This window comes from Typha latifolia, chromosome 2 (genome assembly GCF_019914945.1).
Source record: "Typha latifolia isolate L0001 chromosome 2, TyphaL0001v2, whole genome shotgun sequence".
Lineage (NCBI taxonomy): Eukaryota > Viridiplantae > Streptophyta > Magnoliopsida > Poales > Typhaceae > Typha > Typha latifolia.
This window is the reverse complement of record NC_133087.1, coordinates 11,661,577-11,676,321: the sequence shown is the minus strand read 5'-3', so window position 1 is coordinate 11,676,321 and position 14,745 is coordinate 11,661,577. Positions and strand designations below refer to the sequence as shown.

Here is a 14,745-nt window from a genome sequence, read left to right as displayed (position 1 = left end):
TGGTATAATACCAAAATTTTTTACTGTAGCAGTGGTAAACTACTGTAGTAGAAGGGCAAAGTACTGTAGCAGACGGGCGGGCTTAGTTGCGGGCCAAACGGGCGGGCTTAGTTGCGGGCCAAACGGGCGAGCTTTCGAGCTGGGTCGGGCGGGCAAAGAGTTGGCCCGTGCCGCCCATGGGTAGTTCGGGCTCGGGCCGGGCCGGGCCGGGCTTAGCCTAGTCCAAACCGGGCCGGGTCGGGCCGGGCACGGGAGGGCTGGGCCATTTGATCATGTCTAGTGGCAGGCTGAGGACGGTCACCGGTGGTTATTGGCTTGCTGAATCCGACCATTCTAAAATAAAACTGAACCTGGTGGCCCAATCAACTATGTCGATTTGTAGAGCCTACCGCCTCCTAAGACAGTAGAAACAATGGCAATCTTCGTAATTCATTTTTTCGGCAAGGGCCAAACAAACAACACGCAATTCGAAAAGTAGGAGCCGCTGCTTCCCATGTCTTTATTCTCCCACAGAGTGCTTCTGTCCTGCTGTCTCTCACTTCCCACTTCACACTGATAGTCTGATACCTCTCTCTGTCTCTGTCTCTCTCTCTCTCTCTCTCTCTCTCTCTCTCTCTGGAGGAGCTCCTCTTGTTCTGTTAAAAGAATAAAGAAGAGAGGAATGGAAGACGGGAAGGGATCGACACTGGTTCACATACTCGCCATCGCCCTTTGCCTCACGGCCTTCGGCTTCGCCATCGCCGCTGAGCGCCGAAGGAGCACGGTAAACCTTTAAACCCATCCCTTTATTTCTATTCTTAGTTTGGTGAAGTGGTGTGTTTTTATTTTTTTGTTTCCAATGGGATCTGGTCATTGAGATTGCTGTTCTTTTAAGTGGGTGTTCCTTCTCCTGTGATCTGGGTTTTCTGTTTTCTGATCTGTTATTTAAGCTGGCAAACGTGTAAGTTGAAGTTGATCTTTTTTCTGATTACCTGGTTTGGAGATTGGATCGATGGGTTATGTCTCATTTGAGTAGGATGTAGCAGATCAAGACGTCGGCTTAAGGTTTTACCATATTTTAGTACTTAGGTGGATGTTACCATGTAGCCGCGTTGTGTTTCTTGTTAGTTATGAGAAATTTGGACTAATACTTAAGAGCAGGGGAGTGTTGATAAAGATCCAACTTTTACATGTGTAGAGTGAAAAAAATGGTATTCCTTTCTTGTTAGTTATGAGAAATTTGGACTAATACTTAAGAGCAGGGGAGTGTTGATAAAGATCCAACTTTTACATGTGTAGAGTGAAAAAAATGGTATTCCTTTCTGGAAAAGACCTACTTTTCTCGCACAAAATAATCAACTAGGGTATGGCAAAAGAAAGACTTGCCTAAAATTGATAAATGATAATAAGATTCTAACTCAGTCTTTCAATGCTGTCCTTAGTCATTTTCATAAAATGTGAGTGTAACTTTGTTCTCTCATCCTGGATGCTGGAAATGTAGGTATCTCTGTTCTTTTGTAGGTGTCCCATTTGTTTAAAGTCTCATTCCCTCTCGGTTGTTATTATAAATTCAACTTGAAAGAAGTAATGTGATCCAAGAAAACTCAGTGGATTATTGTTCTGTAGATTACACATGCACAAAAATACTTTTGCAAAATCAATCTATCTTTTTCTTTACAATGCACAATCCACATTCTTTAGATGGTCTATTTAAATTTGTATAAAACTTAAGATGTTCTTGTACAGTTTCTTCTGAAAGTTTTATTGTATCTTTGATTCAGCATAACTTAGAACAATTTAAAATAACATGGATGAACACCAAAATCTTACATGTTAATTGGGGTGGCCTTGTGGACAAAATGGGTGCTTGGAGTTCTCATCTCCTTTTACCTTAACTCATATAAATCAATACAGTAGAAATTAAACATGTATAAATTATAAAAGTCCAAAGGCTGATCTGGTACTCTGGTTTGCATCTAGTATGTTGTCTCAATTAGGTCAGTGGTTAATTGATCTATAAAATATACAACAATATGTGATAGCCTGCGCTGGCACAATATTATTTACTAGTGAGAAATAACTAGTGCAAATTTGTCATAGTTAGCATGAATTTGTTCTCAATGTTGTAGTTGATGTAAGACTCAAGCTATCAATTCTGGCTAGATTCAGTGCTTTCGTTTCAGCACATCTGAAAGTTTCTAACTTCAACCAGAAAAGTCTCCAATGGTGCCTCTCTTTGAGTTTTCATCTATAGATGAAGTCACCACACCTCTATTTTGTGTGTAAAGCCACATGATATACTTATGAGTTACGGCTCTAAGATAAATATTATGCTTTAAGTTTTGAGTGATTAATTAGATATAAAACCACGTGTTCCCCATGTTGGCAATTTTAGTTGAAGAAAACCATCACCCAAATTGACTAAATTGATAATTTTCAGCTGCTCATCCTAGTTTCAAATTGGTATTGAGTCAAAAAGGTACTTTAATTTTCATTTCTAAATTTCAATTAGATTATATGATCATTTTGTGTTGCTCATATGGCATCATAGCATGTGATATTCTGCATGTTGTCATGGTATGCATTATTTATATGTGAAAGATTTAACCATCCTTGCTCCTTTATTAAAAAGTTGTATTTTGCAGAGTTTTAGGAAACAATATCCTTGATATGTACTCGTGTATAAAAGAGAATTGACTATTATCAATGTTATTGATATGTATTAGTCAATGAAGCATGGACACCTCTCCTAGAGTTTGTCCGACACGTGTCGGACACGGACACGCGTGGGACACGTGCTCGACGCGTGTCCAGAGTTTCCAAAAAAAAAAAAGAAAAAGAAAATTGGACACTATTGGGACACGGGCAGAGACACAGGCGGTATTTTAGATATTGTTTAACGGGTCGGGTTGGGTCGCGTTCGATCAAATGTTATTAACCCGGATCCGAACCTGATAATAAAACCTAAACCCCGTCGTTTTCTTACCTTCACTGTTGAGCGATGGAATCGTTCGATCGAAGCCCTAAAACCCTCGAGCAGTTGCCGAGCGACGATCCGAGGCGCGACGGGCTGCTGAGCGAGCGCGATGGCTGACGAAGCGAGTGCGGTGAGCTGAGCACGGCGAGGATGCAGGTTCTTCTCTCTCCCTGTCTCTGTCTCTCTCTCCATCGCTTCCTCCCACCCTCCCTCCCTGTCTCTGTCTCTCTCCCTGTATCTTCCTCCCTCTCTTTCATTCTCTGTCTCTTCCTCTCTCTCTCTCTCTCTTGTTGTCTTTTTCTCTCTCTCTATCTCTTCCTCCCTCTCTCCCTTTCTCTCATTCTCTCTCATTCTCTCTCTTTCTAGCTGTCTCACTCTCTCGCTGTCTCTCTCTTTCTGTCTCTTCCTCCCTTCCTGCCTTCCCTATCTCTATCTCTCTCTCCTTGTATCTTCCTCCCTCCCTCCCTCTCTCATTCTCTGTCTCTTCCTCTCTCTCTCTCTCTCACTCTCTCTCTCTGTCTCTTCCTCCCTATCTCCCTTTCTCTCATTCTCTCTCATTCTCTCTTTCTTTCTCTCTAACTCTCTCTCTCTGTCATTCCCTCCCTCCCTCCCTCTCTCTCATTATCTCTCTCTGTCTCTTTCTGTCTCTCTCTCTTTCTCTCATTCTCTCTTTGTCTCTCTCTCTCTCTCTGTCTCACTATCTCTCTCTCATTCTCTCTCGCTGTCTCACGCTCTCTTTGTTAAATTATTTTAATTTATGTTAGTTATTTTAATCTCTGTTATTAAATTGTTAAATTATATTAAAGCTTCTCTAATCTCTATCTGCTAAATTGTTAATCTGCTAATACATATCTCTTTACTAATGTAGTTTTATTGCGGTTGAAGAAAAATGAATACTGAAAATAATCCTGATTCTAGTCAAAATACTGCATCTTCGTGGGATGATAATGCTCCTTTGTGGAGATATGTTACTAAGATGGAGAAATTGGGAGAAGGTGGAGGAAATCATAATTTTAGATGCAATTATTGTCAACAAGTCTACAAGGGATCATATTATAGAGTAAAGGCTCATTTGCTGAAAATTAGTGGGCATGGAATTAGAGGTTGTCCAAAAGTGAGTAGTGAACATGTTATAGAAATAAAAAGGGTTGTTGATATGACCGAGTTGAGAATTAAAAATTCGATGCCTAAATAAATTCCTTTGCCAAAATTTGGACAAGCGGCATCTTCTAGTAGCTCAGTTGGAGGTGTAAGTTTTGATATGGGAGGGACATCAAGAAAAAAAAAGAGCAACAGGAATGACACCTATTGAGAAGTCATTTAATTCTGGTGCTCGCAATCAATTATATTGTGAGATTGCAAAAATATTTTATTTAGCTGGGTTTTCTTTTCATCTAGCAAGAAATCTTCACTATGTTAGAGCCTTTCAATTTGCAGCAAATAATAATATTTCTAGATTTGTGCCCCTTGTTGAGAACTACACTACATCAACAAGAGAGAGCAAATATTGAAATGTTGCTAAATTCTATTAGAAGCAGATGGGGGGAGAAAGGGCTGAGTATTGTATGTGATGGTTGGACTGATGCACAGAGGAGACCATTTATAAATTTTTTAGCGGTGACTAAGAGTGTGCCTATGTTGAGAGCTGTGAATTGTGAAGGGGAATATAAAGACAAATTTTTTATCTCTAATTTGATCATTAAAATCATTGAAGAGGTTGGACCTCATAATGTAGTCCAAGTGGTTACGGATAATGCACCTGTTTGTAAGGCAGCAGGGATGCTTCTTGAAGCAAAGTTTTCTCACATTTTTTGGACTTCATATGTAGTTCACACTCTCAACCTAGCTTTGAAGAACATATGTGCCTCAAAAAATACTGAGGCAAATGAGATTGTATTTGATGAGTGTTGCTGGATTTCAGTAACTGCAGGGGATGTAATATGCATAAAAAATTTCATCATGCAGCATTCAATGAGGTTGGCTATTTTTAATGAATTTATCAACTTAAAATTGCTTGCGATTGCGGAGACTCGCTTTGCTTCGGTGATTATAATGTTGAAAAGATTTAGAAAGATCAAGAAGAGTCTTCAATCAATGATAATCACTGATAAATAGAGTTCTTATAGGGAAGATGATATTGGCAAAGCACAATTTGTCAAAGATAAAGTCCTTGATAACATTTGGTGGGATAAAATTGAACATATATTTGCATCACAGAGCCTATATACAGTATGCTACGGGTTGCAGACACAGATAAACCATGCTTACATTTGATATATGAAATGTGGGATATAATGATTGAAAAAGTGAAGACAGTCATATTTATGCATGAAAACAAGAAAGAAGGTGAGGAATCTATTTTTTATTCAATGGTGCACAAGATCCTAGTGGATAGATGGGATAAAAGCAATACACCATTACATTGCTTAACACATTCTTTAAATCCAAGGTTAATTTAATTTCTATAGTCCTCTTTCTTATGATTAAAAATTTTATTGTTCTTTCATTGCTATTGTTTACTAATTATATGATTATGTTAATAGGTATTATAGCTCATCATAGATTCAAGAGGATCCAAATTGTGTACCACCGCATAAGGATTTGGAAATTTCTAATATGAGAAATAAATGCTTAAAAAGATTATTTCCAAATGCAGAAGAATGAAAAATAGCATACTAAGAATATACTAGTTTCTCCACATCAACCAAAAGTTTTGCTGAGTATGATTCAATAGCAGATAGAAATGAGTTTGATCCAAACATATGGTGGGTTGCTCATGGTGCTTCGCTCTCCTATTCTTCAGAATTTAGCACTTAGGTTACTTGGGCAACCTTGCTCTTCTTTAGGTTGTGAGAGGAACTGGAGCACTTATTCTTTCATCCATTCATTGAAAAGGAACAAGATAACTCCACAGAGAGCTGAAGACTTAGTATATGTGCATACTAATCTTCGCCTTCTATCAAGGAGGTCTTCAGATTATTTGAGAGAGAAGACTAAGATGAGGGATGTCAGAGGAGATTCTTATGATTCCTTTAATGGTGCAGGAATGTTAGAGTTTGCTGATCTCTCAATTGATAAACTGGATTTGGAGACTATAATGTTTGTTGATGAAGGCAATAAGGCAGTTGAAGATGAATGATCTACCTTATGTTGCTATTTTGTAATGATTGTTAGTTTTTAAACTTCTGTGGAACTCAGTTACTTGGACAATTGGACATGTTTTGCACTTTTAGCGCTTGTAATAATAATCTGATATCTTTTTGGAATTTTGTATGCTTTTGATTGTCTTTCAATTTTGTTCTTATCTTTAAATTAGTTCTTACAGTTTGATGTATACTTAGTTTTTTGAATGATACTTCTTAGTTCTTATAGCTTGATGTACGTATTTAACACTATTAGATTGCAAACTTTTACTTTAGATGTATCAATAATATATAAATTTTTATTTTTTTATTTTTTTATTTTGCCGAGTCCTATGTCGTGTCCATGTTCTATATTTTCAAAATTTGCCGTGTCGCCGTGTCCGTATCGTGTACATGTCCCATGTCCGTGTCCGTGATTCATAGGTATTAGTTTATAAAAGGGATTTGGATATTATCTAGTGATTTGGGAAATCACTATAATCAAAGAGAAAAATAACTAAGGAGCAATTACTGCGTAGTACAAATAGAGTTAATCCATTACATTTAAAAATGAATTTTGGTGATCTGTGTAATGTGCTCACCTTTTTCTTGTTGAAATTTGAATTTTTGTTCAACTAATAGCTGCATCAACCATCATCTACTCTAAAATTGAATTTTTATAACTGGACCGTCTATTGCTCTCAAGTAGGAGTGAGAAAATCAAGATACCCAAACTTATTAGTGAGAGATTAAATTTTCTCTAGAGGTAAACATCTGACACTCTAACCACCTCTGTCTAGAGGTGGTTACCAACTGCTGCCATATAGAGGTGGATGGTCTGTTGTTTGGCCTATTAGATCCATTCATAGGCTTCATCCACCTATGTCCATAGTGTTCCCACCAAATTTGTGTTTTGCAAGAGATGGTCAAGCTTTGTTTTCACTCTCTAGTCACTTGAACCTTTTTCTTATTAATTAATAACGACTCCCACATAAATGCAGCATGATTACGACATTAGATGACAACATTGTGCAACTATTCGGATTGATACGAGAAGGGGGTGAAGTGCCTTTACTATGAGAAGGAGATGAGTGGTAAGGCTGCACATATGAAAGAATATTTGGCAGCAAGGTGCCATGTCCCAACTAAGCAAAAATTTTATATTACAGAAGCTAAGATTATATGAATGTGAAAAAGAATGTTAAACAAAAGAAAATATGACATGATACATGATGTGCTAATGTAATATTCAAAGTGGATTGAGGTCATTGGCAGTGATGCAACGAGTGATGAAGATGAAGAGGAGAAAGACATGAGAATTGCACGAAAATTAAGCATATAGACATACGTACATACACATGAGATGCACTGAGCGATAATATAGACTATATACTATATTAAATGGTATGTGATTGTAGAACTTAGAAATAGCTCGTTAATCTTCTTCTTACTATTCTTTATTCCTGTCATTACAATCTCTATTATTGTCTATATCCTCCATCATGTAAATGGGATTCAATTGGACCAACGACTCAAGGTCAGTCAATCTCCTCATGCTAGACTAGGACTTGCACCTGTCTTATCACTAACACCACTTCCTCTATCTAGGACATATATGATGCAACTATACAAGAGATTGGTAGCATCCAAGGTTCATCGGATTGGCCAGACCCGATCTCGATCTATGGCCGATCCTAGTTAAATGATTGGAATCGGCTAGGATTGGTCGGTTTTGATCAAACCGGGCTAGATCCATTATGGATCTGACTCGGATCCGACCCGGAGACATCAATTATTGATGTCCTAAATCTCTTTCCCTTTCTCTTTATTCCTTTCTTCTCACTCTCACTTTCACTCCTCTTTTTATTCTCACTCACTTTCTAACAGAGAGATCTAGCTCCAATAAACTTCGGCGATGCCAATCTCACTCCAGCGAACTCCAACAGACTATGGTTCATCAAGTATTTATTGTTTGGAACAATCACATGATCTATATATTGATTACTATCCTCTTCAGTATTCTCAGACATAAGATCTATATATTGATTATTATTCTTCTTAGATTTAATAAGATTCATTTGATATGAATGATATGATACAATTACTCTTTGGAGCACCATACTTTAGACATTAGTATTTTTAAACTTATGGTGATTATGATGATGACTATAGGGATTTACGAGAGCCAACTTGGTATTTATCGAATTTTGACTTTTAAGTAAGTTAGTATTTTTGTTTAATTTTTAAAGCTCATATGTAAATAATTATTAATTATTTATTTTTTTTGTCATATTTTCCAAATTTTTAGAAATTTTTTTGCATTTTAAAATAATATTTAGAATTTTATATAATTAAAAAAATCTGATTCAATCTAGGTGACCGATATGGCCGATCTAGCAGAAACGTATCGTTTTTTAGCAAGGTCGATCTTGATCCCAATCCTGAATTTTTGAACCTTGGTAGCATCCAACAACTAGAAAGAGAGACCGGTAGTAGCCACTCATTGTAAAGATTACTCATTGATGAATACAAGAAAAAATTAATAATATTTTTCAATTCTAACTTGTCCACTCGTCACGCATCAACATATAATTAAACTCATACTAATAAGGCTTTAGCAAGTCATTCACTTATATATCGAAATACTTTCTAGAAAGTTTGTTAAGTAGGCGAAGCTAAGTTACTAGTCCAAACACTACTTCCTCCATCATATATGGATCTAGATTGACGTATCCTATGCATGTACATTTGTTTGCTTAAGTTGCTTGTGATTCTTATATCTTCTCATCTTCATCTTTATTGCTTGTCATATTATCTTCTTTCACCCATGAATCTTGTATCCAAGGTTCCCAATATTGAGATTGGGATCGGGCTATCTAGAAAAATAATACGTATCGGCCGTCCGTATTGGATCGGACTATATTTTAATTATATAAAATTTTAAATATTATTTAAAAATGCAGAAAAATGCAGAAAAATTTAGAAAAAATAATAAAAAAATAAGAAAACAAAAATTACTCACATATGAAGTCTAAAAACTTAAAAAATGTATTAATTTACTCAAAATTTAAAACTTTAATGAATACCGAGCTGGTTCTCGTAAATTTCTAGTCTTTATTATCATAATCACCATAAGTTTGTAAATATTAATGTCTGGGACCTGTTGCTCCAAAAAGTGATTCCATCATACTAGTCATATTGTATGGATATTTTGTGTAACTTGCATCTAAGGAGGATAATAACTAACATTTGGATTTTGTGCCTGAGAATACTGAGGATACTGAGGATAATAACTAGCATATGGATCTTGTGATGGCTCCAAACAATAAATACTCGATGTACTATAATCATAAGAAACAACATTCTCATGACGATGTCGCTGTCTTTAATTTTTATGCCTCTTTGATTTTTCTCAACAAATATTGATGGGACGATCTCACCACCATATATATCATCAAGACTATGACTAGTACTAGTAGGTATACTATCTCTCATTGCTGAACGACTCGTACCAGCCTCTGCCCTCGTCGTGGTCTCTAATATCTTATCTAACCATGGTTATTTCTGTCATCTAATAACCTGTCCTCTATTTCTCTGATCCATGGAGTTAAGGGGTATTCTTCATCAAAAATATGATTTAAATTAATTAGTTGTTCATTTTCTGCCTTTTTAAATTTCTCTCGCTCCATCTTATATTATAATGACAAAAAATAAACTTTTCCAATCTTTTCATTGTCAATCGGTTGTGTTTTTGTGTAGATTAAGAAGAAAGTAGTCTAATTTCTTTCACACTATGATGAAGACACAGTTTGACTTAAAATTTTCTTTGTTATTGACGTCAAATTTGATGCCTCCTTCTATTCATATATAGACCACCATTCAGTTAGAGTTATGAAATATAGCTGCAACAACTTTAGCAATACTGAATTGCTCAGCTCTCAATCCATATCTCTCGATTTGAAATTAGAAATATATTATTGCATACTCATTATGTTAAAAGTTAAAACTTGAAACAAATAATAATAAAATTATTTAATTGAATCATAACTCACTTCTTTATCGCAAATGATTTGTTTATAAATATCGGGCTCAAGCCTGTTGATTACCTTCCTAACTCCCAACAAGACTTTACTATCATTATTGACATTTGTAGAGAATTAAAATCTTTGATTAAGAAAATACCTTGTAGAAATTTAAAATTTGTAAGCATTTAAATTTTTAAATATTCATAAATAAAAGTAAATTAGTAAATTAAAACTTAAAACTTAAAACATGCTTACCAGCAGCGTGTAAATCAATTATCTTCTATCACTTCCTATAATTTTGGCCCATATTTTTTTTATTGATTCTTTTGCTATATCCATTGCTTCATAGAAGAAATCCATCTTAGACTTGTCATCACTGTCTACAAGTCTTAATACTTTAATAAGAGGCTCAAATACTACGGTGACAATTATAATATTATCTCAAAATATATTTTTAAGAGCTATATTTTTTAAAGTTTTATTTAAAGATTTATTTTTAGGTTTTATATTCTTAATTTTTATAGATCACTCCGGTGATGTAAACATCCGCATATTATTATCCTTATTATCCTTGTAGCGCATGATGTTCTCCAAGACTAAAAAGTGTGGTAAATCTAGTGACGCTAGGTCTGATGATCTCCCTATCACTAGTCATCTACCTGAGTAAATTAAAAACCCAACCATAGTTATATATAAAATTTGTCAACCTCTGACCTTCATGTATGACCATGTCAATTTTAGGTTCTTTTGCTATATCTTCTAACATTAGATTAATACAATGTGCAACACATGTCATCCAATATAAATGAGCTAAAATCAGCTTTCTAACTTCCAAGGACACTTAAGTGCAAGCTGCTACATTCTTTTGTCTTTCAGCTAAATGTTTTTTAAAATGGCTGACACCACCACTCATTTTCTTTTCACACCAGTTATATTTAACATGTCTTTTATTTTGCCCAATAGTGCTGCAATGTTGCCACCTAATGTCGGTATCATATGACTTCGCTTTTGGAGCCATTGATATTTTAACTCTGCAACTAAAAAACATAAACAAAAATTAAAATAAAATATAAAATAATTTAAAATTTATGAAAATAAAACCCTCTCAATTTTTTTTCTATTTTTTTATTTACTTCTTTCTAATTTTCAGTTTCCACTCCTCTTAGTCTCTCAACGCTCAAGTTTTCAACAGTAGCAGTGTGCTGCTGCTATAGGTGCTGAGCAGCATAAGCAGCAGCACCGGTTGCAGGTTCTACACATGCTGCACAACAGCATCTACCTGTGCACAATGAAAAAAAAAAGAAAGAAAAGAATTAGAAACTGGAAAAAATAAACTCACCCGAGGTCGTCGGAGGTCGAGGTTGTCGGATCTTCGTCGGAGAATGTCGCCGAGGTCGAGGTCACAAGAGATCTACTCAGTTGCCATCTTCTTTTCCTAAACCAGCTGCCATCCTAGCCTACGAAAACCAAGGTTCCCAATTTCGGCCGATCCCACTCGGGACGGGGACATCAATAACCCACCCACCTGCCTCTCTTTCTCCCTTTTCTTTTTCTTTTCTTTCTTTCTCTCTTTCTCTCTTTTTCACCGGCGACTGAGTAGATCTCCGGTGACCTTAACCTCCGACGATGTTCTCTAACAAAGATTTGACGACCTCGTCCTCCGGCGATCTCGGATGAGTTTTTTTTTTAGTTTCCAATTCCTTTCTTTCTTTTTTTTTCATTGCGCACAGGTAGGTGTTGTTGCTTCACCATAGCTGCAGCAGCTGCACCTGCAGCAGCAGGTGTTCTACTGCTATGCACTTGCAGTAGCAGTAGATGTGCTGCTGCTGAAAACTTGAGAGACTTGGTGGGCCTGCGTCAGTTGACTAAATTGAACGCACATGTAGCCTGAGCACGACATGAGTCGGGCCTATGACCCACGTGACCACCATCCTCTGCGAGGTCGCCATACTCGCTATGATGGACTACATTGAAAAATTTAAGCTAGGACTATTAAGCTTGATTTCTTGAAATCCTCTAGAGGAGACCTACTGGATTGCACCTACCTAGCAGAGCAATTCTTCAGGTACCAAGGCACACTCAACCACTAGAAGGTCCAACTTGCATCATTTCACTTAGAGGGCGTGGCGATCAGGTGGTACTAGCATGTAGAGCGGACTTGACCGTTTGAGTCTTGGCAGGACTTTGCTGATGCGATTTCTTCACGATTCGGTCCGATGCAGTACGAGAACTTCAATATTATGTTGACTAAGCTGACTTAGTCAACAACAATTCGAGCTTGCTGGGAGTGATTCGAATAAATTTGCAACCGAGTCACTTACTAGTCGAACTCGCCCTAAAGAGTATCTTCATTAATGGGTCAGATTTGACATTTAGGCTGAGGCCAAGGCTTTGAAGGCTCATTACTTTTAAAGTGGCATTCTTATTAGTGATTTTGATGGAGTCTAATTTGGATGATCTAAACTAGATCTGCAAGTAGGAGAGAAGGAAGACTACCCAAGCTCACAGCCTACTAGAGACCGCATTTACCCTGGCCCAGCCTACACAGATTACTCAGCCCAATTGCTAGTACATCTTGTATCGCTTTGTATTTAAGGACTTGGAGAAGTACAGAAAGAAAGGCTTGTGTTTTTACTGTGATGATCATTTTACCCCCGGTCATAAATGCGAGTGCTAGCTAGCTCACATCATGTTCTTAGATAGTATGAAAAAAGAAGAATCCGAGCCTCCGATTAGCATAACAAGTTATACGAGTATAAGGACGTAAGAGACTAGTCACTTTGAGGACAAGATATTAGAAGTGTGGTGGATTGATATGATCCAACAATGTGGGTTGAGTTGAGTTTAGTTATAATTTGTTTATTGTTTTTAATTTTGAATTAAAGAACATATTCCGTGTGTGGATCTGATCGGCTATCACTTTACTCCTATAAATAAGAGTGATTATGAATTGATTATTATCATGGAATGATTGTCATCGATGTTAGCTAATTTTATTATTTGCCTTAATATTTTATTGTAGCTATTAGATTGTCTTTATCTTCATAGGGAATAGATAGTAACCGTAGATACATTCAAAGCACTATACTCAAATCTTAGTCACCATCTTTCTCCATGAGTCACTTTATCTTATGGCCGTCCACCACCACCATTTTTCGTCCGCCACTCTCCTACGGCCGCTGCAACGTCGGATATTTACCATTTTGTCCAGATTCAATCTTTTCTCACTGTGTTAGTTTTAATTTTTCATCTTGACTTTGAATTCATGTGAAACCAAAGTCATTAGATCTATCCCAATTTGGTTCGTAAAAGTTTGAATCTTCAACTGCTAAAATCATTGAGGTTGCATGACCCGCCAAACTGAAATAATGGGCGATACATTAAACATTGATCATAGGCTCATTTCCCTTTCCAGAGTGTAGATGTATCACCAGCTTCTTAGCTGAGAAAATGTAATATAGCTAACCTAGTATGGATAATGAAGTTTTAATTTATATGAATAACATATTCTTGTTTGGTTTCATGGTATTTTTTGTAGATGAAAATTCCTTATTAACTAATCTTTCTGAGAGAACTTCAGGCGGTCATTGTGACCTGTGAATAGATGCAATGTGACATGATATATGTCTGCAAAATGGTTCTTGCACATGTTTGTTTTCAATTTATCATTTATCTCCCGCTTAACTGTTGTTCTATAAATAGACTAAAGCAAATATGATTTTGCATTTCAGGGTTTTATTGAAACAGATAACTTGAACAACACCTACTGTGTCTATGATTCTGATGTTGCTACTGGTTATGGAGTTGGAGCTTTCTTGTTTTCTCTCTCAAGTCAGTCTCTTCTCATGGCAGTTACAAAGTGCATGTGCTTCGGCAAACCCTTGGCTCCTGGTGGAAATAGGGCCTGGTCTATTATATATTTTGCTTCCTCATGGTAATCTCTTCTTTCCTGGCATGATTGTATGCCTTGCAAGTTTCTCTTTAATGCGAAACACAATGTGAAATAACTTTTTCTTGAATTGCAGGCTGACATTCTTAGTTGCTGAAGCATGTCTCATAGCTGGGGCAACAAAGAATGCATACCACACAAAATACAGGCACGTGATCTATGCTCAGAACTGGACTTGCGAGTCACTGCGAAAAGGAGTGTTCATTGCAGGAGCAGTCTTTGTGGTCTTCACCATGATTCTTAATGTCTACTATTACATGTACTTCACCAAAGCAACGAGCCAGGCTGCACGAAAGATGAACAAGGCTACCTCAAATGTTGGAATGACTGGTTATCCATGACTTGGACCATCAGTAAGATAGTTATAGGTTGTAAGATTGTGGTAAGTTCTACATATTATAACTTGTACTTTGAAATACTGAACCAGTGACTTTCAGCTTGTTTCAAAGGCTTGATTCTAATTTTGGTGCCATTTCCTTGCAGTTACTTTCATGTCCTTTGTATGGATCTCCGTTTGAGCATCTTTATTCTTGATTCTATTTATTAGCCTCTAGTCTGTACAAGCTGGTGTAGTACTTCTCCTTTCAATTTTAGTAAATTATATTAATTGAGTGTTGGAGGATCAATTTTATTACCACGCCAAAGGCAATAAGCATTTTTCTTCTTTTCTCCTTGCAAGGGTAATTTTGTCAT

General features: G+C 36.6%; 1 protein-coding gene across 1 annotated transcript; it reads left to right on the top strand.

Moving 5' to 3' along the window:
- Positions 1 to 439: 439 nt before the first annotated feature.
- LOC140782875 (uncharacterized) lies at positions 440 to 14,538 on the top strand. Its single transcript, XM_073129723.1, has 3 exons — positions 440 to 763; positions 13,835 to 14,037; positions 14,129 to 14,538. Exons 1-3 carry the CDS (start codon positions 662 to 664, stop codon positions 14,391 to 14,393), a joined length of 570 nt encoding a protein of 189 aa, XP_072985824.1. The 5' UTR covers positions 440 to 661; the 3' UTR covers positions 14,394 to 14,538.
- Positions 14,539 to 14,745: the final 207 nt, after the last annotated feature.